At 37.5% G+C, this 25,601-nt stretch overlaps 1 protein-coding gene across 4 annotated transcripts in view; it reads left to right on the top strand.

Moving 5' to 3' along the window:
• The window catches only part of ASH1L (ASH1 like histone lysine methyltransferase), a 230,349-nt gene that overhangs the window by 80,472 nt on the left and 124,276 nt on the right, over window positions 1-25,601 (top strand). For all 4 annotated transcript variants that reach the window (XM_036015489.1, XM_028503256.2, XM_036015487.1 and 1 more), the window contains one exon: window positions 14,295-14,396. In XM_036015489.1, the coding sequence (XP_035871382.1) occupies window positions 14,295-14,396 (102 nt within the window). The remainder of the gene's footprint in view (window positions 1-14,294; window positions 14,397-25,601) is intronic.

The following is a 25,601-nucleotide window of genomic DNA, read 5'->3' as shown; positions in this document are numbered from 1 at the left end:
CTCTTGCTTCACAACTTCCTAAATCCTATCAAACAAGCAACAGCCAAAGGATCTCAGTGAGCCGCCGGCTAGGTACTAGCACAGGAGCTTAGATTCACACCTTGGCTTTGCCCAGGAATCTCTAAGCCCAGCACAAGTAGTAGCTGCCTCAGATTGCTTTATAGCTAAGACACAGTGGCCCCAAAGATAACACAGGTGGGGGCTGATGCTGGCCTGCACTACCTGGGAATCCCCATGGCCAGCACACCCATTGGACAGCTACAAGCCAAGTCAGAGCACTACCACCTTGCCTCAACACAACTGATCCTTCATGGAGTGTGGTCGTAAGTGGTCACAGACAATCTTTGCAGCTGACTGGCCTGGGTAGATCCCTCCAATTTATGTCCCAACAATAACCAAGGCTCAACTACAGGGGGAGAGTGTATTTAACCCACGAGAAGGGTGTGCCTTGAGTACCCACCTTGGGTGATAGGGAAGGCTGTGCCACTGGACCCTACAGGACATCTGCTACATTAGGCCATGCTACCAAGACAAAGAGCCAAAGCAGCTCCTGCTTAATATATAGACACACAGGGAGGCTGCCAAAATGAGTGGACAATGAAACATGGCCCAAATGAAAGAACAGGTCAAAACTCCAGAAAAACAACTAAACAAAAGGGAGATAAGCAATCTTTCAGATGCAGAGTTCAAAACACTTTATAATGAACACAAGGAACTTAGTCATGACCTCAACAGCCTATAAAAGGTCATCAGAAATGAAGGATACAGTAATTGAAATTAACAATTTACAGGGAAACACAGTGGTTGAGGCCCAGAAACAAATGAGTGATACGGAGCATAAGGAAGCAAGCAACAACCAATCAAAACAAGAAGAAAAAGAACTAAAAAAAAAAAACAACAAGGTTAGTATAAGCAGCCTCTGGGACAACTTCAAGAGGTCCAACATAAGGAGTGCCAGAAGGAGCAGAGAAAGAGAAGAAATTGGAAATCTACATGAAAAAATAATGAAAGAAAACTTGCCTAATTTCATGAAGGAAATAGACACGCAAGTCCAGGAAGCACATAGAGTCCCAAACAGAATGGATGCAAAGAGCCCCACTTCAGGACACACCATAATTAAAATGCCAAAGGTTAAAGATAGAGAATCTTAAATGCTCCAAGAGAAAACCTACACGGGAGTTCCCATAAGACTGTCAGCTGATTTGTCAAAAGAAACAGTAGGCTAGAAGGGATTAGCAAGAAACATTCAATGTCATGAAAACTAGGGACCTACAGCCAAGATTGCTCTACCCAGCAAAGACATCATTTTGAGTTGAAGAACAGATAAAGAGCTTCCCAGACAAGGCAAAGCTCAAGGAATTCATCATCACCAAGCTACTATTATATGAAATGTTAAAGGGACTTATTTAAGAAAACTATGGACAGTGAAATGACAAATACAAATCTACCAACAATTGAATCTTAAAAACAAATTAAGCAAACAAGAAGAAACTCAGAATCATGGATGCAGAGAGTATTTTGATGGTTTCCAGATGGGAGGGTGGTGTGGGAATGGGTAAAGGAGTGAGGAGATTAAGAAGTACAATTAGGTTGTTACAAATAGCCATGGGGATGTAAAGTGCAGTGTAGGAAATGGAGTAGCCACAAATCCTATATGCATGACCCATGGACATAAACAATGGTGGGAGATTGCCTGAGGGAGTGGGGGTGCTGGGTGGAGGGGGGCAAAGGGGGCAAAATTCTGACAACTATAATAGCATAATCAATGAAATATAATTTAAAACATAACACCATTCTAATTATATGAAAACAAACAAAAAGACATTGTACAAAATATATGACCAGTACTCTTGAAAAGTATAAAGGACCTGGATAAACAAGGAAAGATTAAGAAACTTGTAAAGATCAGAGAACATGAAGGACATGACAACTAAACACAATGTGATATCCTAAATTGGACACTGGAACAGGAAAAGGAAATAAGTGGAAAAATTATATCAGTGCTAATTTCATAGTTTTGAAGAGTGTACCTTAATTATGTAAGAGGTTAAAATTATGGGAAGTTGGGTGAAGGAAGATAATTCTTGATCTGTGTTGTCTTTGCAACTTTTCTGTGAATTTAAAATTATTTCAAAACTAGTTTAGTTTTTTTTAAAGCCTGGACTACCAGAGACTTCCCATCAAGATGGAGAATTAAATACTATGCTCATCTTCTCCCTTGACTGCGTCAAAATTGCAGCTAAATTATTTATTGAACCACCAACCTTGAGACTCACATGAAGACTAGGTAAGAATATAAACAAGAAGCCACAATAAGATTGGTAAGCCACAATAAAAATGAAACTCAAAATGGGCTAGTCCCACTCTACATGTAGTGGTTAAAAATCAGGAGAGATAGCTCAATTACAGAAGTCCTCCCTGAGCAGGAAGGATTCCCAGCCCTATACCAAGATCCTGAGACCAGGGCACTCAGTACAAGGAAGAGGAATCCCCATAACATCTGGCTGTGTAAATCAGTGGGGATTCCATCTGTGTGAGACAGATGGCTGCTATAGACCCAGTCATTCTCTGAAAAGGCCTGAGCACAGACTTACTCATCCACACTCACCTTAAGCTCCAGGAAAGGGACAGCAGTTTGAAAAGCTCCAGGAGCATACAGGGAACAACTGGATTATCTGGCTTTAGGGCCAGGGGTAGAGGGGCAACACTCTCCCAGACAGAAGTCCTGGCTGCACCATTGGTCCTTCTTTGAACCTTGTCCTGCACAAATAGGATGTGCAGGTGGGTATCATGTCTGAGTGGTTAACACCATTTGTCCCAACCTGGTGATTCTCTGAACCCCGCCCCCCACACCTGCACATCATCCCAAACCTCTAACAACAGCTGTTCCTCACAAGCTCCCATCCTCAGCCCCCCACTATGGACTGTCCTAAATCTTCCAAAGTTTGCAAACCCCAAACAAACTGCAGCTGATTTCTGCATGCCCTGAACATCTTTCTGAGTAGCCTTCGGCACTATTGGCAGCTGTCCTCTCAGAGTTGCCTCCGAGTGCAGCATAGACAGCTACCAAGCACAGATCACTTTGTAGCTCACACCAGGTGGCCATGAGTTAGACACAAGCAGTGACTTCCCTGGGCCTGCACCAGAATCCGCCCCAAGAACCCCTGAACCCACACATCTGATAACCAGCTTCAGACAGCACTGGATCACCACAAAATTATCTCCATAAATGACACAACCAGAGGTTTGATTCACCAGGAACCAAAGCCCCACTAAAGTAAATCCTGCTCTATAGGGACAGCCCCTGAACAACAGCTCATTCACTTAGTTGTGGACACTCCTCATAGCCAGTCAGCCTTGAGGTTCATCTCACCACTGAAGTACCAGTAGAAATCAAAGCTCAACTACAAGAGGAGGGCACACAAACCCACAGAAGGAATGCCCTTGGAGCCCTCAGCACACTTACCTGGGAGTCTGTGCCACTGAGCTGCACAGGACACCTACTGCATAAGTCCACCCTGCCAAGACTGAGAGACGTAATACATCTACCTAATACAGAAACTTAGAAACTTAGGCAGCCAAAATGAGACAAACATGTCCCAAACAAAAGAACAGGACAAAACTCCAGAAAATGAGTAAAGCAAAAAGGGGAAGTAGAATTAAAAACACTGGTTATAAGGAACCTCAGTGAATTTAGAGGAAGAATAGATGAACTCAGTGAAAACTTACACAAAAAGAGAGAATCCGTAAGCAAAGAACCAGTCAGAAATGAACAATACATTAGATGGAATCAAAAGCAGATTGTAATGAACAATTGAATTATCAATTTGTTTTACATGGTAGCAAAAAAAAAAAAAAAAAAAACCACCCAGTCGGAACAACAAAAAGAACAAGTTGTGTTTTGTTTTTGTTTTTTTTAATGAGGATAGTTTTGGTGACCTCTGGGACAACATTTGTATCATAGTGGTGGCAGGAGAAGAAGAGAAACAAAAGATGGGGAATATGTTTGAAGCAATAATGACTAGTAACTTCTCTAATGATGAAAGAACTAGATATGTGAGTCCAGGAAGTGCAGAGACCCAAACAAGATGAACCCAAGGAGGCTCACACCAAGACACATCATGAAATACTGAGAAGAGTATTTTAAAAGCAGTAGCAGAAAAGCAGGGATTTACATACAGGGGAGCTCCCAGAAGACTGTCAGCTGATTTCTCATAAACTTAGCAAACCCTAGGAGATTGGCACAAAATATGCAAAGTCATGAAAAGCAGTGACCTACAACGAAGATTACTCCATGGTTCCTCAACTCATGGGCATGGGCCAGTAGTGGTCCTTGGCTTGTTAGGAACTGGGCCACACAGCAGGATGAGATTGGTGAGCAAGCAAGCAAAACTTCACTTGCATTACCACCTGACTGTGTTTGCCTCCTGTCTCCCCTCATCCCCCTGGACTATGGAAAAATTGTCTTTCACAAGACCAGTCCCTGGTGCCAAAAAGGTTGGGGACTGCTGCTCTGCCTTTTAAGGCTGTCATTTATAATCCAAGGAGAGATGAAGAGCCTCCCAAACAAGAAGACACTAAAGGAAGTAATCACCACCCAACTAGTGTTACATGAAATTTAAAAGGACATGTAAGAAGATGAGGAAAGGTAAAATATAAATAATTAAATACCAATAAGTTAAATGTGGTTATAATTATGTTAAATATAAATACACTAAATGCTCTAATCAAAAGACACAGGGTGGCTGCATGGAAAAGAAGACAAGACCCACTCATATACTGTCTACAAGAGATTCACTTCAAATTGAAAGACACAGACTGAAAAGAAAAGGCTGGAAAAAGATATTTCATGCCAATGAAAATGAAATGAAGGTGGTGTAGCAAGCAACACATATCAGACAAAATAGAATTTTCCCCCCAAAATTATAAGAAAAATTGCCCCGGCTGGAATGGCTCAGTGGATTGATAATTGGCCTGTAAATCAAAAGGTCACTGGTTCAGTTCCCAGTCAGGGCACATGCCTGGGTTGTAGGTCAGGTCCCCAGTTGAGGGCATGTAAGAGGCAACTGATTGTATCTTTTGCATATAAATGTTTCTCTCCCTCTGTTTCTTCCCTCCTTCCCCTCCCTCTCTCAAAACAAAATATTTTTTAAAAATTAGGAAGTTTATTTAGGAGGTTACAGAAGTCAAAGTAAACCAGCTGGGCAGAAGGGCCTTTGGAGCTTTGGAGATAGAAAGGCAAAGGCAAATATAACACACTGGGGGTATAGTGGGGGGACAGAAAGGCATGGGCATGTTTCCAAGGGGGGTAGTGCCTAAAATAGACTTTAAAACAACAGCTGTAATAAGAGAGCAAGAAGGACATTTGCATATATGAGGGGGGACCCTTAAAACACCAAAATTACCTTCTGGAGTGTGGGCCCCTTGTAGTATAGGCTTAACTTGCTAGGTGAGTGTTCTAGGATCCCATCTATGTCAGTCTACTAGTTAGTGTCATTGTGAGAGGCTGTGTTTGGCTTAAGTGGACTTTCATTTGAAAACTTTCAACACATTTTGCCCATTTCATGATGGGTGATTTATGAGTGCACCTGTCCACACCCAAAATGGGAAGACCCCTGTGCCCCATCCTCCCTATTTACCTTATCTCTCCTTGAGGGGTTTTTGTTTCCTTGGATGAAATGTTTCAGGGGGAAATATTTTGATGATGTGAAACAGGTGAAACAGAAAAACAGCAGAAGCACTGAAAGGCATCAAAATCAACAAGTTCAAAAACTGTCTTGAAGACTTCGGGCCAAGATGGAGGCGTAGGTAGACACACTATGCCTCCTCACACAACCAAAAGAAGGACAACAATAAATTGAAAAACAAAAAACAACCAGAAGACACAGAAAATCGAACTGTATGAAAGTCCAACAACCAAGGAGTTAAAGGAGACACATTCATCCAGACTGGTAGGAGGGGTGGAGACATGCAGCTGGGCAGAGAGGACTCTGGCAAGGTGGCAGATTGTGGAGCAGGGTGCACAAAGCTGCAGCTGGTCAGCAAGGCAGCAGGGGGTGGACTGGCAAGGCTTGCGGACTGGGCAGTCCCTCATTCACGGGCAGATAAACTAGGAGAAACAACTGGGGAGTGGTTGACTGTGCAACCCAGGGTCCCAGTGCAGGGGAAATAAAGCCTCAAACCTTTGATTGAAAACACTTGTAGGGATTGAGGTAGAGGGAGAAACTCCCAGCCTCACAGAAGAATTTGCTGGAGAGACCCACAGGGCCCTAGAATGTACACAAGCCCACCCACCTGGGAATCAGCACCAGAAAGGCCCACTTTGCTTGTGAGAAATGGGGGAAGTGACTGAAAGCCGGCAGAGAGTGGAGCAAGCGGCACTGTTCCCTTTCAGACCCCTCCCCGACATACAGCATCACAACCCAGTGACTGGAGTGCCCTGCCCTGGTGAACACCTAAGCCTCTGCCCCTCACTGCGTAACAGGCACATCAAGACCGCCTCCCACCCTCAAAAAAAAAAAAAAAAAAAAAAGGCCCTAAGGAAAGAAAGGATCAAAGCTCCAGAAAAAATACAACTAAGCAATGAAGAGATAGCCTCCCCATCAGATGCATAGTTCAAAACACTGGTAATCAGGATGCTCACAGAATTCGTGGAATTTGGTTGCAAATTAGGTGAAAAAAAATGAAGGCTACAGTAAAGGAAATATAGGAAAATGGACAGGGAACCAATAGTGATGGCATGGAAACTGGGACTCAAATCAATGGAGTGGACCAGAAGGAAAAAAGAAACATCCAACCAGAAATGAATGAAGAAAAAAAAGAATTAAAAAAAAATGAGGAGAGGCTTAGGAATCTCCAGGACAACTTTAAACATTCCAATATCCTAATTATAGGGGTACCAGAAGGAGAAGAGGAAGAGCAACAAGTGGAAAAGTTATTTGAACAAATAATAAAGAACTTCTCCAATCTGGCAAAGGAAATAGCCTTCCAGGAAGTCCAGGAAGCTCAGAGAGCCCCAAAGAATGTGGATCCAAGGAGGAACACACCAGGGCACATCATAATTACATTAGCCAAGATTAAAATGAAGGAGAGAATCCTAGAATCAACAAAAGAAAAGGAGACAGTCACCTACAAAGGAGTTCCCATCAGACTGTCAGCTGATTTCTCCAAAGAGACCTTACAGGCAAGAAGGGGCTGAAAAGAAGTATTCCAAGTCATGAAAGGCAAGGACCTACATCCCAGATTGCTCTATCCAGCAAAGCTTTCATTTAGAATAGAAGGGCAGATAAAGTGCTTCTCAGGTAAGGTCAAGTTAAAGGAGTTCATCATCACCAAGCCCTTATTTTATGAAATGTTAAAGGGACTTATCTAAGAAAAAGAAGATAAAAAAACATGTATAGTAAAATGACAGCAAACTCACAATTATTAACAACCACACCTAAAACAAAAACAGAAAGAAACTAAGCAAACAACTAGAACAGGAACAGACCCACAGAAATGCAGATCACATGGAGGGTTAGCAACAGGGGAGTGGGAGGAGGAGACGGGGGGAAAGGTATGGAGAATAAGCATAGATGGTAGGTAGAAAATAGACGGGGAGGGCAAGAATAGTATGAGAAATGTAGAAACTAAAGAACTTATGACACATGGACATGAACTAAAGGTGGGGAATGTGGGTGGGAGAGGGTGTACAGGGTGGAGGGGAGTGAAGGGGGAAAATGGGACAACTGTAATAGCATAATCAATAAAAAATATATTTAAAAAAAGTACAGATTGGAAGTTACAAAACAGTCAGGGCAATGTAAAGTACACCACAGGGAATACAGTCAATTATACTGTAAAAACTATGTATGGTGCCAGATGGGTACTAGCATTATTGTGGGGAATCACTTCATAAGTGTTAATTTGAATATAACACATATTTGATAAGTTATGTTGATGTAAACTTCAGAGAAATTAAATGAAATCAGACCAGGGCCACAGGCAGGGATGATAGTCTTTCATAAGTTTGGAGGAAGGCATTTAATTTTTGCTTCTTTTATAGATGGGCACTCAAATTAATAGTTTGGGAGTATATTGATAGTTTGGGACTAACCAAATTAAATATTAGAAAGGTTTAAAGAGAATAATAGGTCTAATCATTGTGTAAATGACGTTTATGTGGTGGTTACTCTTTTGCTTTTTTAAGTTATGTAGTCTTCTGTCGTGTATTGTACTAACAGCCTAAAATCAGCTTGTTGCAAATGAAATTGTAGTGAAATTACATACCTTAGGTGAGTCTATGTTTCTGGTTTCACCCAATCCTGATAATTAATTCTATTTAATTAATTATCTGTGTTAGGTAGATGTAAAATAGGTCTAGCTAGAAAGAGTTTCTGACCTGTAGTGTCAGATATTTTCTTCCTGTTCTTTAGCATTTTCAACTCATGGCGGCTGCATTTGCCAGACCTGCAACCTGATTTCAACAATTGGGTGAGCAGTATTATGTATTTTTGCATTTACAGTTTATAAGTTATAGGAAAAGCAGGCAGTGGGAAATGATTGTAGGTGTTGATAATTTTTGTTTTCCAAGAATAAATTAGGAGTGAATTTTTTTGGTTAGAAAAAGTATATTCACTGTAAAAGCTAATTGTTGGAGCAAAGTATACTGAATTTTTTTCCTTTTTTAACTGAAGAATATAAGTATTGATCTGAATTTTCTGATGTCTAACACTTTCTCTAGCATGGTGTATTAAGATTACACCATGAATATTTTGTGAATATTGGGAGATGAATTCAGAAAATTGATTGTGGGAATTTCCAAAAGAATTTCATTTCAGTGAATTATCTGATTTGGGCCATATGAGTAAAGCTTAGAAGGAGAAAAACACAGACTTTTTAGCTTAAAAAATCACCAACACAAGCTCTGAATCATTCTCTCTGACAGTACATTTAATTGGTGAGTCAGATAAAATGTATTGCTTTCAGTAAATTTATTTCCCACAATTGGAAACAGCTGTTTTTATTGTAGAACCAGCTCTTATCTGAGCAGTCTCTTCATTCAAAAGAAGCTTCCAGGGCTACTATGAAATGTGAGACACAGCAAAGCATTTAGAACTTGAAGCCAAAAAACCTGAATCAGACATTTCCAACTAGTTTGGTATTTTATGTTCATATTCTTTTACTAAGGTATCCTTTTTTAAAAAATTATAAAAGTTTTGATTCAGTCATCATTTGACAAAAATTGCCAATAGCCTTGATTTTTACACATGCACACGTATATATGTATATATGTATATAATAAAAGAGGAATTTCTTAAAATTAAAATTTTTTTAAATAAACCTTTTTTTTAAAGATTTTATTTATTTTTCGAGAGGGAAGGGAGGGGGGAGAGAGAGAGGGAGAGAGAGAGGGAGAGAGAGAGAGAGAGAGAGAGAGAGAGAGAGAGAGAGAGAGAGAAACATCAATGTGCGGTTGCTGGGGGTTATGGCCTGCAACCCAGGAATGTACCCTGGCTGGGAATCGAACCTGGGACACTTTGGTTCCCAGCCCAAGCTCAATCCACTGAGCTATGCCAACCAGGGCTAAAATTAAAATTTTGCAACTATTTTACATTTGGTGTGAAAGGGGTGATTTAAGTGTTAGAAATTTGGATATTTTACAATAAATTTTTCTCATCTTTGAACTGACTGTTGCATACATAGTTTCCTTTGAAATCTAGCATACTTACTGTTTTACTGTGGTTTACCCAAAGGTATTTCTAACATTAGAAACATCAGAGAATCTGCTTCTTTAATAAACCATTTCCCTAGTTACTTGGGTCTTTAGTGTTGAACTCCCAATAGTAGATGACCAAAATTCATGCTATATTAAGTTATGAAAGTTTTAATAGCAGATTCAGACTAAAGAAACACAATTTATCCAACACCTGTTGGTTTTATTGACTTTTTTTTTAACTAATTTACATTTGGAAATTCCTTGTTCTGTGGTCTAGGATACTCTTGGCTTCAGTGAAGTAGTTTGAATCTTTATTCTAGTGTTTTCTTTTTTATACCTCCACTCACCCCCAAAGACACTATAATCAGTGGAATTTTCTCTATTTATGTTGATATCTTTGCCCATTTACCTCTATCCTTAGACCCAGGCATCTGTAAATGTAGTATTCCTTTTTTATTGTAGATTTTTTCATTTCCTTCTGTGTAAACATCAATCACGATCTCGTGACACATCAACTACAGAACATCATCTTGGTTTCCACGTGTGTATGATGTGAAGATTTCCAGATTCTTATTCTTTTAAAATCCAATTATGTTCTCTTTTTTCTCAACTTTCTGGCATTCTTATCCATGATTTCATCTTACGGTTTTGCTATAAAAGTACTATCTTCCCCCTTTTTGTCTAATTTGACATAGAACCTGTCTTAATCTTTAAAAGCTCATCAAATAAAATCCAGAGAGCATACTATCAAAACAATTTCCAGGGCTCCCTCACATTTCCCAGTTTATTTTTAATTCTTAATTCCCTTGTTATTGTCCCAATTTATGATATTCTCTTTTTTCTATTTTCCTCCTTAACTAGTAGTCTGCCTTTTTTTTACATGAAGGCCTCTATTTTTCTAACTGGAAATTTTTTTCCTGTAATAATTAACTTATATTTATGTTGAAGTCCAGTTTTATTTAGGTATTACTTTTGTGCTTAATCTATAATTTCTGCTTCATTTATACATGTAGAACTTCTAAACCTATTTCTGAAGCTTTTATGTCAGTCGGGTTTCTACCCAATAGTTTTGTGAATTGAGGAATTACCATTTATATTTTCTGTTTACTTCTAAAGTCCTTAATTATTTGGCTTTACACTGTACTGAAATGAGAAGTGATGGGAACTCTGGTATCTAAAATGATATGTGTTCTACTTGTGTATTATTTGAGGAAGGATCTGATTTTCTTGGATTAGAATATATACCAACTTGTACTGTGAGCAGTGGAGAGTCTTCACATATCTCTCTAGGCAGATCTAAAATGACCACTGATGGGGACATGAACAAATATTTGTCCCATGATGGAGCGAGCAGCAAAGCAGTAACTCCCCTGAGGCATGAACCATGATTTAGAAGAATTAAGAGTCAAATAGGAAAAACAAAATTATTGTACTTTCCTCCCTGATATAAAGCTGAATAGAAAGCCAGACATCTTCAGGTTCTGACTCATCATTTGGGCACATCTGGTTTTATTGATGTAATCCAGAAAATCTCAGCTCTGCAGAAGCTATGGTGAAGTATCAGTGAATTGAAGATTCACTTCATAGGAGGTTTTTCCAACCTCATAATTATCTACCAGCCTTGGAGGTACCTATCTTACGAATACTTCTTAATTGGAGATACTTAACTTTACTAATATTTCTTTACATTTAGGAGAAATGCTAGTTATTTCAGATTAGTTCCACTTCCTAATAGGGCATAATATGTGTTAGAGTGCTTTATTAATCCAACATTCAAATACGTTTACTAGCCTACATTTTATAATTTAGTTTGTAGCAGAGCCAGGAATGAAACTCACCATGCCTTATTTCATAGTCCATGTACTTAATACTATACTACACTCAGGTCTGTGTTGCATTTTATTTTAGGTTTTGAAACAGATATATTGTCTCATTTGAAATGGACATGCTTGTGTTCTCTTTGGATATTGTCTTGCTGTTCCCCAGCCACCCAGCTACATAATGGCACTTATAACACTATACTTTTTGGCAACATTGGAAATAATGTTTGTAGATTTCATATGATTAGGCCAGTTTTAACATGCTTTTGAACATCTTTTATAGGTTGCTACCTCTTGCATATACATTTATATCATCACTTTCCAGTCTTAAACTTGGTTGCTTTACATCATTAGGTAATATTTTTTTCAGGTATCCTCATTCTCTTACTGCTTGAGCAATGTTTTTAAATAAAATAAAGGTCTAGATCTGATGATTACCAATCCCTAGAGATCAGGGATACAGCTTTATTCCCCTCAAATATGGAATATTGTCAAGAACAGCTCTGCACTGTATGAACAGGAAATTCAAACAGACTTTTAAAAATGAAAAATGAAGACCTTCCTGAATAAAGTTTTATTCTAACCTCCTATTAAATCCTAAGATTAGGCTGCTGGCCTCCATTACTTTCACAAAGTGAAAAATGGCTCAGAAGCTAAGTAAGCTAAGCCATCTCTCTCTCAATTGTTTCAGTTTCTCAGGAATTGCTGTACAAAGCTGCCAATAACGATCTCCGGGGATCTCACCCCCATTCCACCTCCCACTGCCTCCTCTGCAGCTCCAGATGCCACCAAAAGAAGGAGCTTTGAAGAAAGTGCCTGTACCCTCTTTTACCCAGAGGTGGGTGAGGCCAGGCAGGGTGATTCTCAGGATATCCTGATGATCAAAGGTATAGTTGAAGCCTTCATCAAGAATTTCATGAAGATGACCAAGAAATTTGGGAAAAGTTACCAAATAGCCTAGAAACTGAAGACAGAGCTCAAGAATGAATGGCACAGATGCCACCAGAAATGTAGTATGTGTTGACATAGAAGACCCTAAATACACTCCTTGAGGGCAGAGGCTATTACTCTGTTTTTATATCTCTCCCTCACCTTTACAATGTGTAGCATAGTATCAAGCATATACACTATATTCAATAAATGTTAGTTTATTACTTAGAAGATTTTATGGAAAGTGTTCTCCAACCCTTCTTTCTCTGGCACTTAATCTAAGATTGTTTGCCCATTCACCAGAATAGTGACAAAGAGAGAGTTGAGTGATGTCTCAAGCTTCTTGGCCGGTGTTGTCTTCTGTCTGTGTGTCTGAGTAGGAAATATTTATCTGTCCCGTATATGAATTTCCAGCATTAATACTTAAAGTTATATCTTCATTGATGCCTGGGCATTTACTTCTTAGGTATTTTGTTGTAGTTAGCTATGCAGTGGAAATCTTATCAGAGCCACACTCTAGGGGATTTTTAAATCCCTTTGTATCTATAAGATTCATTAACAAACACTCTTGTTTCTTGATTTGATCTTACATTAGTCATCACTGTGTTTCAGAAGTAGTATGTGCTATCACAACATCAGTTTCCCAGAAATCTAATTTATTAATCTTGAGTGGCAACGCATAGTCTTATATCTCACTTGAGCAATGCTAAAAGAGTCTGCTAAAAGAGTATTTACAATGACTGTGATTGAAAATAATACGTAATTTAAAAAATTCATGGTTTACTATTTCTCTTAGAGAAAGGGAGATAATAGAAACTTAGTTGCATTCAGTTCTTCTGTTTGTCCTTCACTTCTTCATTAAGGAGTTATCGTTTAGAGGCAGACCTTCAAAATCACGTCTTCTAGTATTTGGTTTCTTGTACCTTTTGTACCTCCAATTATATGTAAGGCTTTTTATTTGTAATGTTTTTTAAGTTAAAAAGCGAACATTTCAGAATGCTACTAGTTTTTTGACAAACATGAAATGACACTCCTTATGTATTCTCAATAGCTAGCTTTTTAGGTTATAAGAAATCCAGTCAGAACCAAATATATTTTATTCAGGAAAATAATCTGTCCTGAATGACATACTTTTTCTAGAATGAGAGATGTGTTAAATTATGCTGCATTGATGTGGGATTTTGGTATAACTATGAGACATTTTGACAGGAAATTGAGTCTTTGTCTTCATGAGCTTTTATGTATATAACCAGAAAAACCCCTTAAATGTACAGCTTTAATGGGGGTTTATTCTATTCCATGGATAAATTAGTTACTTCTAGAATATGCTGCCAAGGAAAAACAATATGAAAATGACCTATGTAGATTAGTAAGGACATGTGGGTTTTAGATCTTTTTTTCATTTTCATCTCTGATTCTATAAAATGAAACAATCAGGTTACATTGTAAGTTTTGTCTGTCAGTTTATATGGTGAATTTGAATCAATAATCAGGGACAAATCTGATTAGAATATTGTTAGTGATTTTTATCGATAAATAACTGTATGTTTTTAGTAGTAATACATAAAAGGAATTATTAATTCTGTTCATTCTTCCACTAAAACTAGTTTTTCCTCTGTTAATCTAACAGGAGAAATTATGTATATGAAACCTGTGAAATTTTGTCGGCAACATCTAGTGTGGTTTGTCCTCCGCTTGTTGTCCTCTTATTGTCAGCTTAAAAATCGTATCATTACAGGGAATGGCAGTGGCAACAACTAAAATGTTACAGTGCAAACACAGAATGGTTTAATGTTATTTTTAGACTTGAATTTTCCTATGATTTCTGTCTTTTCTTCTCTCTCCAGGTTCCCAGCCAACACCAGATAAGTCTTCCCAGCGATCATCAGAGAGCATAAACTGTAGCCCTACTCGGAAAAGGTCTTCATCCGAAAGTACTTCTTCAACAGGCAAGTACTATTAATTTTACCGCACTTTGAAGGTAATTTCCCATCTGTTTCTTGTGAGCAGACTTAAAATATTGTATGCTTTAACAATGAAAATTACCACTTACAATAAAAATTATAATACTATATGAAAAACAAAAATGGCTCTGGGATGTGAGAAACAGTAATAATATACATTGAAACAATATAATAGTCTTTTTCTTTCACCCCTCTTTGTGTCTAGCTAGACATACAGAAGCCATTACTTATCTGTGGGGGTATGTTCCAAAACCTCCAGTGGATGCCTAAAAAAATCATAAAAAGTGCTGAGTCTCACGTGTGTGTGTATATATCTATATGTTTTCCATTCATGTTCTCTACCTACAAACTTAATGCCTTTTCTATTTTAACTTAAGTACCTCACATGCACCATGGCCATAACTTCCACATTTTGAAATGTGACAGCAAACTAGCATGAATTTCTTTTTCCTTCTTCATAATTTCTTGGCTAGAAGATTCATTCTTACTGTAGATTTTTACAACTTCAATATGTGATATTTTTTATTCCTTTTTAAGTTAAGAACTTCATGTAAAAAAGCACTTTATATCTTATTTTTGTTATATCCCTGTTTCCAGCATCACCACTCTTATGTTTTGGGGCTGTTATTAAGTAATATAATAATGGCTAGTTGAACACAACCATTTAAGTACCAAGATAGTTCATCTGATAACATGGAATGTTACCAAGTGACTAACAAGGTGGGTAGCTCGTACAGCATGAATGCCCTGGAAAAAGGGATGATTCACATACCGGGTGGGGCAGAGAGGGATGGCCCAAGATTTACCACGCTACTCATAACAGTGTAAGATTTAAAATTTATAAATTGTTTATTTCTGGAATTTTCCACTTAGTATTATTGGATGACAGTTGTCTGCAGGTAAATGAAACTGGAAATCGAAATAGCATATAAAAGCAAGCACTACTGTAGTCCAGAGGGAATAATTAAAAAAAATAAGAGTAAGCAGACACAAAAATACAAAGATTTTAAAAGTTGACTTGAAGTGAAGGATGTGTAGTATAATGGAATGTACTTATAATAAAAACTTAGACATACTATATAAAATTGTTTAGTGAAATAATAGTTTCTAAAGTAGCTTTCACAATTCTGAGATATGCAAAACAGTTCATGAGGTTGTAGGAAAAATCTATTAATATTTACTTCTAACCTCAACTTTTAAAATTAGTAATGTTTATATATTTAAAATATATAATTTCTCAATCTGGTATAATATATTTGTATAATTTATACATAGACCAACCGTTATGCTCTCGATTTTCTTTTACTGATAGTGTGTTTCAAAAACATGGATAATCTGTATCTGTCTTCTGTCTTTGCTGGGGATTGGAGTAAGAAATTATTTTTAATTTGTCAGTGTTCTCAGGATAGATAAGGAGTATGGTAGGTTCATCCCAAGCAGTGGCAATAATATACGTAAAGGGGCCAGTGAGGAAACAAGTGAGTTCAAGAAACTAAATAAAGGGGCCAGTGTGGTTGGACTAAAGACAGTGACTGAATATGAGGCTGGAAATGTAGGTAGAAACCAACCATGTAGAGCCTTATAAATACCACTTAGAAACCATTGAAAGTTTTAAGTAAGGATGTGATTAGTCATATATATGTCATAAAAGCCATTTTATTTTTATGTGTTTTTCTTTCATTCAACTCTAGAACACTGAACCCCCAACAAATTTACTGGCAAGGTACCACTAAAAAATCACTTTAAAAAATCATGATATTGGTTGAAAACATCTTTTCTAGAGGGTCTTAGAAAAAAACAGACATAGTAAGCTATTTTTAACTACCTGCAAAAAGGAAAGTAGAATTTGTACATCTTTCTAGACACATGTCCCCATAGTGACTTTGGGTCTTAAGGTTATAAACCTGATTAGTCATTTCTTAATTTTCTATCCAAAAGTTTTTGATTAGGAGATCACTTGAAACTTATGGTCAGATAATTTAATTTCTTCATCAGGACAAGTTCTCACTGTCAAATTATATCAATATGGCATTCGTTGAATTTATTTGATGATTATCTTCAACATATTTGAAGCTTTTTATTAATACTTTTCTGCTAGAAATATAGTTGAATTAAAACAATAGCGATAGTTTGTCTCACAATAGTTTGTTTTTATACTACTTCAGGGAATATAAAAGTGTTATACTACTTAACACCTAGTAACTAATTTTGATGGTGTCAGTCTACACCAGTGTTAAGCAAACACCGCCTACGAACAGATGTGGCCTTCAGCTTCTTTTTGTGCAGTCCTCAGGCTAAAAATTCCTTGTATATTATTTTATTTTCATTTTCATTTTTATTTCATTTTATTTTATTTTTTATGCAGTTGCAGTTGTCCCAATTTGCCCCCCTCCACCATGCCTGCTCCACAGTTCCATAGTCACTCACCACACTGTTATTCATGTCTATGGGTACTTTATATATGTTCTTTGACTAATCCCTTCATCTTCTTTCACATAGTCCCCACCTCCCTCTTCCCCTTTAGAGCTGTCAGACCATTCCATAATTCTGTGCCTCTGGTTCTGTTTTGCTCATTAGTTTTTTGTTGTTGTTCATTAGATTCTTATTATAAGTGAGATCATATGGTAGTTGTCTTTCACCGACTGGGTTGTTTTGCTTAGCATAATAGTCTCCAGTTCCACCCATGCTGTCACAAAAGGTAGGAATGACCATTTCCTCTGCTGCATAGTATTCCATTGTGTAAATATACCACAGTTTTTTAACCCATTCATCTACTGGTGGACACTTAGGCTGTTTCCAGATCTTGGCTATTGTAAATAGGGCTGCTGTGAACATAGGGGTGCATAACTTCTTTTCAGTTGATGTTTCGGGCTTTTTAGGGTATATATTCCCAGTATTGGAGTTGCTGGGTCAACAGATAGTTTCATTTTTAATTTTTTAAGGAAATTCCATACTGTTTTCCACAGTGTCTGCACCAGTTTGCATTCCTACTAGCATTGCACTAGGGTTCCTTTTTCTTCACATCCTTGCTAGCACTTTTTTTTTTATTTATTTATTAATGATAGCCATTTTGACAGGTCTGAGGTGATATCTTATTGTGATTTTCATTTGCTTCTCTCTGCTGGCTAGTGATGTTGAGCATTTGTTCCTATGTCTCTGGGCTCTCAGTATGTCCTCCTTGGAGAAATGTTTATTCAGGTCCTTTGCCCATTTTTTAAATTGGATTGTTTGTCTTCCTGGTGTTGAGTCATAGGAGTTCTTTATGTATTTTGGAGATAAAACCATTGTCCAGTGTATCATTGGCAAATATGTTATTCCATGCAATCAGTTCCCTTTTCATTTTGATGATGGTTTCTTTAGCCGTGTAGAAGCTTTTTAATTTGATGTAGTCCCATTTGTTTATTTTTTCCTTGATTTCCTTCTCCTAGGAGATATACTGGCAAAAACATTGCGATTTGAGATATCTGAAATTTTACTGCCTATGTTTTCCGCTAGGATTTTTATGGTATCATGACATATATTTAAGTCTTATATCCATTTTGAGTATATTCTGGTGTATGGTGTAAGTTGGTGGTCTAGTTTCAGTTTTTTGCATGTACCAGTCTAGTTCTCTCCCAACACCATTTCTTGAAGGGACTATGTTTATACCTTTGTATGCTTGTGCCCCCTTTCTCAAATATTAATTTACTATAGAGACATGGATTCATTTCTGGGCTCCTTGTTCTGTGCCATTGATCTGTGTGTGTGTTCTTACACCAGTTACTGGACTGTTTTGATTACAGTGGCCTTGTAGTATAGTTTGATATCAGGTATTGTGATCCCTCCAACATTGTTATCCTTTCTCAAGATTGCTGAGGCTTTTGGGGGTCTTTTTTGGTTCCATATAAATTTTGGGAATATTTGTTCTAGATCTGTGAAATATGCCATTGTTATTTAATAGGAGTTGTGTTTAATCTACAGATTGCTTTGGGTAGTATGCACATTTTAATGATGTTAATTCTTCCAATCCATGAACATGGTTTATGCTTCCATTTATTTGTACCTTCCTCAGTTTCTTTATTCAGGTTTTTATAGTTTTTCAATATCGGTCTTTTACTTCCTTGGTTAAATTTATTCCTAGGTATGGCATGGTATTGTATCGTATTGTAGTGTATTTTTCGTAGCTCTAGTAAATGGTGTTTTTTCTTAATTTCTCTTTCTGATCATTCATTGTTGGTGTACAAAAATGCCATCAATTTTTGAATATTGACTTTGTATCCTGCTACTCTGTCCAATTCACTTAAGGGTCAACTAGTTCTTTTGGTGGGTCCTCTAGAGTTTTCTATGTACACTATCATATCACCTATGAATAATGATAGTTTTACGTCCTCCTTTCCAGTTTAGATATCTTTTATTTCTTCTTGTCTGATCAATGTTATTAGGACTTCCAGTACTGTGTTGAATGAGAGTGGTGAAAGCAGACACCCTCATCTTGTTTATGATCTTAAACAAAACACTTTTAGTTTTTTCCCATTGAGTATGATGTTGGCAGTTGGTTTTTCACGTATGGCCTTTATTATATTTAGGTGTGCTCCCTCTTTTTCCACTTTGCTGTGTGTTGTATCATAAATGGGTGCTGGATTTACCAAATGCTTTTGGTGCATCTGTTGATGTGATCATGTGATTTTTGTCCTTTGTTTTTGTGATTAATTTGTGAATATTGTACCATCCTTGCATTTCATGATCAAATCCCATTTGATCATGGTGTATGATCTTTCTGAGGATTGTAGCATCTGTGTTCTGCATATATATCCACCTGTAATTTTCTTCATTGTGTCTTTACCTGGTTTTAGAATTAGGATAATACTGACCTTGTAACGAGAGTTTGGGATTCCTCCCTCTTGAATTTTTTGGAATAGTCTGAGAAGGACAGGTGTTAGTTCTTCTTTGAATGTTTCATAACATTCGACCTGTGAAGCAATCTGGTTCAGGGCTTTTGTTTCCCAGGAATTTTTGGATTACTGCTTCAGTTTCTCTAATGATGTTTTCAGGGTATTCAGCTTTTCTGCTTCTTCCTGGTTCATTTTTGGAACATTGTATGTTTGTAAAAATGTATCCCTTTCACCCAGGTTGTCCAATTTCTTGGCATATAGTTGTGTTTATAGTAATTTCTTACAATCCTTTGTGTTTCTGTTGTATGAGTTATTAAATCTCCTTCTTCATTTCTGATTTATTTATTTGGGACCTCTTTTTTTCTTGATGAGTCTGGTTAAAGGTTTATCAATTTTTTTTATCTTTCCAAAGAACTGGCTCCTGGATTCATTGGCCTCAGAGTTTTTTGTTGTTGTTGTTTTGTTATGTTTTGTTTTGCTTTGTTTTGTTTTTTGGTCTCCTTTGTCATTTAATTCTGGTCTGGTCTTGATTATTTCCTTTCTTCTACTCACTCTGGGCTTTGTTTGTTGTTGTTCTCTAGTTGTTTTAGATGTAGGGTTAGGTTATTTATTTGAGGTTTTTCTGTCTTCTCTAGTTAGACTTGTATTGCTATGAACTTCCCTCGCAGGACTGTCTTCACTGTGTCCCATAGGTTTTGGGTTGTTGTGTGTCCATTTTCATTTGTTTCCAGATACTTTTTGATTTCTTCCTTGATCTCATGTTAATCCATTTATTGTTTAATTTTTATTCAGTCTCTATATATTTAATTTTTTGAGCTTTTTTTTTTCGAGGTTGGTTTCTAGTTCCAAGCCATTGTATCTGAGAATATGCTTGATGTGATTTCAGTTTTCTTTAATTTGTTAAGGCTTGTTTTGTGTTCCACCTAGTAGTCTAACTTTGAAAATGATCCATGTGCATTTGTGAATAAGTATATTTTACTTCCTTGGGGTGAAATGTTCTGTAAATATCAATTAAATTCATTGATCTAGATTGTCATTTAATGCCACTATATCCTTGTTGGTTTTTTATCTGGAAGATCTGTCCACTTTTGACAATGGGATGTTAAAATCTCCTACAGTTACTGTATTGTTGTTGACCTCTTTCTTGAAGTCCTTCAAGATTTCCTTTATTGTGTACATGTAAGTTTACTAGAGTTATATCCTTTTGTTGGACTACTCCCTTAAGTATTATGCAGTGATCTTCTTTCTGTCTTGTTATGACCTTTGTTTTGAAGTCTATTTTGACTGATGTAAATATTGCTACTCCAGCTTTTTTTTCTTGTGTATTTGCACAGAATAGCTATTTCTGTCCCTTTACTTTCAGCCTTTGTGAATCTTTTGTTCTGATGTGGGTCTCTTGTAGACATCATTATATGTGTATCATGTTTTCTTATCCATTCAGCTACCCTGAGCCTTTTAATTGAAGCATTTAACCCATTTACATTTAAGGTTACATGGCCATTTTCTTGTTTGTACTTGTGTTTCTCTCTCTCTCTCTACTACTACTTCTTTATAAGTCCCTTTAGCATCTCTTACAATGCTTGTTTGGTGAAAATGTTCTCCTTTAGCATTTTTTCTTTTTTTTTAAATCTGGGAAGTTATTTTCCCTTCTACTTTAAATGAGAGCCTTGCTAGTTAGAATAGTTTTTATTGTACATTTTTGCTTTTTATGACTTAAAATATTTTGTGCCAGTCCCTTCTGCCTTGTTGTGTTTTCATTGAGAAATCAGCTGATATTCTTATTGGAGCTCCCTTGTTTGTTACTAGCTGTTTCTCCTTGCTGCCTTTTAGACTGTCATTTTGTCGTTTTAATATCAATATGTCTTGGAGTGGCCCTTTTTGGGTTCATCTTGATTGGGACTCTCTGTGCTTCTGAACTGCATGGCGTTTTCTTTTACTTTCTTTTTTTTAACCGATTTTATTTGTTTTTCTTTAGACAGGGGGGAAGAAGGGGGAAAAAGGAGAGAAACATCAATGTGTGGTTGCCTCTTGTGTGCCTCCTACTGGGGACCTGGCCTGCAACCCAGGCATGTGCCCTGACTGGGAATCAAACTGGTGACCCTCTAGTTCACAGGCTGGCACTCAACCCACTGAGCCACACCAGCCAGAGCTGCATGACTTTTTCCTTCATCAGGTTAGGGGGGTTTTCTGTTTTTATTTATTCAAATGGATTTTCTACCTCTTGCTCCTTTTCTTTTCCTTCTGGTATTCCTATGATGTGAATGTTGTTACATTTCATATTGTTCCAAACCTCCCTTAAATTTTCCTCATTCTTCTTAAGTCTTTTTTTGTTTTGTTCCTCTTACTGAGTATTTTTTTCCACCTTGACCTCCAACTCACTGATTCAGTCCTCTGCTTTATCTAGCCTGTTTTTAATTTCTTCTGTATTCTTCAATTCAAGTATTGTATTCTTCATTTCCATCTGGTTCTTATTCATAGTTTCTATGTCCTTTTTTCATGCTGATGTATTTCCCACTAAGTTCCTTGTAGTTCCCATAAAGTTTCTTGTAATTCTCACTAAGTTCCTTCAGCACCCTTATAACCATTACTTTGAACTCTTGGGTCTGATAAATTGCATGCCTTATTTCATTTTGCTCTTTTTCTGGGAATTCTTCTTTTCCTTTCGTCTGGGGATTGTTTGCTCTTCATTTTAGCTAACTTTTTTTTTGGTTATTTATACATATTAGATTGATCTACCTTGACTCTCTGTCTTTGTGCAGTGGTTTTAAGTGGTAGGAGTCTTCTGGGACTCAGTGGTGCAATCTCCCTGATTTCCTATGCTGGATGCTATAGGGATGCTCTTTATGCAGTTCACATGGGCCGTTCTGTTGTATTTGGGTTTTGATTGTTGTTGGAGCATTTGTTGGTGGGTTCTTCCCTCTACCTTGAGACTGAGAGTCTCAATCCTTATCATGTCTTGTATATTGTTGTAGAGATACTGACAAAACAAAGCAAGACAGAAAACAAAACCCACAGAAGTAAAAATAGTCTTGTTTCTCCTCCCTCTATCCTCTTACAGTGACTTTTCTTTACTCATCTCATATTCTTTTTTTCTTATAACATTCTTACTCTCTTTCCACCTTTATTAATCTTTGCTCACTTGTCATTGATATTGCAGTTGTTTTTAGGTGGTATTTTCCCTTGTGTTTATATATTTTTTAAGAGTGGTTTAAAAGGAAAGTAAAAAGAATATGTCAGATATCATATGTGTCCTCAAAAGTCTAAAATACTTACTATATGGTTTTTTGTGTTTTCCCTTTTATGAAATTTGTTGGGGGACACTGGATTAAAAAATTATATAGGTTTCAGATCCACAATTCCAAAACATATCTTCTAAACACTGTATTGCTTGTTCACTACTCCAAGTCACATCTCTATTCATCACTGTTTATCCTCCCATACCCTTGTCCGCCTCTGTCACTGTCTAGTATATTATAGATGAAGCTTGCCCACCCCTGAAAAACTGAGATTTTAATAAGATATGTATCCAGTGAGGAAAATATTTTACTTTAGGAAACAAAAGAAATAATATCTATATCCATAAAATTTTTCTTAGCATAAGACTGTTTTATTCATTCAAGTAACTTTATTGGAGGTTCCTATAAGTACTGATCACTGGGTATACAAGCATGAATAAGGTAAGGTTCCTGCCCTCAATGATTTGGACATATTCACCAATGAAAATTGTGTTAAATTCTCTACAAGAGCAGAATACAAAATGTTAAGACACACAGAGAAACTAAGAGCACTAAGTACTTGGGATGACTAACAAACCCACCCCTAAAGATGTGCCACATATACTACTATAATTTGATGAGACAAGTAGGACAAAATAAAAGGTAAGAATGTATTTAACACACTGACAACAGAATGTCCAACAGAGGCCCAAAACTGTGAAAAACAATGGTATTTTTTAGAGAGCAACGAATCATTTCATATTTTAATGTCCAAGGGGTATTTTATGATGCTGGTTGAAAATGAAGCTGTAAACATAATAGTGAAGTGTATCATGTATTTGTTTCATTTGAAGGTAAAGCAGTTAGAAACCATTGAAGGATTTTGAAAAAAGTGAATATAAAACTTATTTGAGCCCTGGCTGGTGTGGCATAGTTGGTTGCATGGCATCCCACAAAGTAAAAGTTTGCTGGTTTGAGTCCCAATCAGAGCATATGTTGGGGTTATGGCTTTGGTGCCTCTTTGCAGTATGTAGGAGAGACAACATATCAGTACTTCTTTCTCGCCTCAATGTTTCTCTCCCTCTTTCTACCTCCTTTCCCCATCTGAAAATGAATAAATGAAAAAAAGTTTGATATTTTGCATCAATCAGAATATACTGGTTTTTGAAGAACTAAAAATATCCAAAAATTTCAATAGCTTAAAACAACAGTCTCATTTTTTCAAAATTCTTATTTGAGGGTAAATTCATTGATTTTAGAGAAAGAGAGGTATATGGGAGGCAGGATGAGAGAAAACCATTGATTGGTTACCTCTCACAGCACCCCAAGCAAGGATTGAACCTGCCACCCAGGCATGTGCCCCGACTGGGAATCAAATTTTCAAACTTTCAATTTGGAGACCTTTCAATGCTCTAACCAGCTGAGCTGTAGCAACCAAAGCACAAAGGCTTATTTTTTGTTCATGCTCTATTATGAACATGATTCTGTTCCATGTTATTTTCACTCTAGGATTATGTCTCACACAGTGGCCTCTGTCCGGAATGTTGCTTACCTTGTGGAAGATGGACATAGTAAAGTATTGGGTTGGCCCAAAAATGTGTTTAATTTTTTACATAAAATGAAAGACACATTTCTCATTTTCACCAGTAACTATTTTCTTATTTTTAGTTGCATTTTTATTATTTATTTTTTAATTATTTTATTGTTGTTCAATTACACTTGTCTGCATTTTGCCCCAGCCACTGCCCCCCCATGCCTCAGCCAAACCCACTTCCCTCCCGTGCTTCCATCCTCCCTCTTGGTTTTGTCCATGTGTCACCAATAACTTTATTGATTTGAATATTTTAAGTATGTTGGCTCTCTACCATGTGATAACAACATTGTTTGTTTTCATTTAACCTGTCAATTTGATTGCTGTCGGCTTTAACTGATCTTCTGGACCATGGTGCATTATACAGCAACAATTCTCCAGCACAAAACTTCACAAACCACTTTTGACACGTTTGATTAATCCCAACACCTTCTCCAAACACTGCACCAACCTTTTTTTGTGTGTTTCAGTTGCATTCTTACCTTTCTTGAAGTAATAAAGCCTAATATGCCAAAAATGTTGCATATTTTCTTCCATCTTCAATATTAAATTGGCTACCAAAAAAATTCACCAATTTAAATAAGATTATTTTAATGCATTCTGAGATCCAAGGTGGCAGAGGAGTGAGTGGAGGCTATACTAACCTCCTCCCAGGACCAATCTGGAATTATAACTAAATTGTGGAGACATTATCAGGAATAACCAACTCAAAAATAGCGGAAGAGAAGCCTTAAAACTACGGAGAGACAGAAGAAACAGTTTCACCACAATGTTACTGGTACAGAGTGTGGAGGATTTGCGGGAAGGTTGGATGGGCTCCCACGGGCAGCAGCAGCTGAAGTGCTGGAGGAATATTTCAGCAACCAGGGTGATCCCCCTGAGAAGGGTGTGGCCTTAACCTGAAGCTGGGCTCCCCCAGCATACAGCACCAGATCCCAAAAATTTCCCAGACAACATCCATCTGCAAAAAATGGCAGGATTTCTCTGTGCTAGTGAACAGACAGCTGGAGATCCAGAGAGCCTTTTAAAGGACCAACATGTAAATTTTCATTTGCAGCCATTTACCCTGGATTCTGGCAGAGTAGATGATAGGTGCTTGAGGACTGATTGGGGACACTGGCTTTGGGAGAGAACTGCGAGAGCAGCTGCCAGGATCCTTGTGCTGAGTCATCTACCATACCGCAGAAGCCATTTTGCTAGTGCAGACCACCCACCTCTGAGTGTAATCAGCCGGAGGGGAAGCGATAGCCCCACCCAGAAAAATTAATCTGCCCCTCCATGTGGTACTTAAGTCAAACTGCTGATTACAGAGTGACTGGATTAACAACTGAAGGAGTAAGTCACTTATGACGGATCCCTGTGAGTCTTGAACAGGCTGCCTAAGGCCAGACTGGTGCACCACTGATATCACCAGAGACAGATGCACAAAGAATAAAACACTGTACCTTCACAACATCATATGAGACATGTTGGGCAGAGTGACTGTCAGTCAGCCCACTGAGGAAAGGAACCA

The sequence above is a fragment of the Phyllostomus discolor genome, chromosome 14 (genome assembly GCF_004126475.2).
Source record: "Phyllostomus discolor isolate MPI-MPIP mPhyDis1 chromosome 14, mPhyDis1.pri.v3, whole genome shotgun sequence".
In the NCBI taxonomy this organism is placed as follows: Eukaryota; Metazoa; Chordata; class Mammalia; order Chiroptera; family Phyllostomidae; genus Phyllostomus; species Phyllostomus discolor.
Note: the sequence above shows the minus strand (reverse complement) of the source record. Positions and strands in the feature narration are given on the sequence as shown.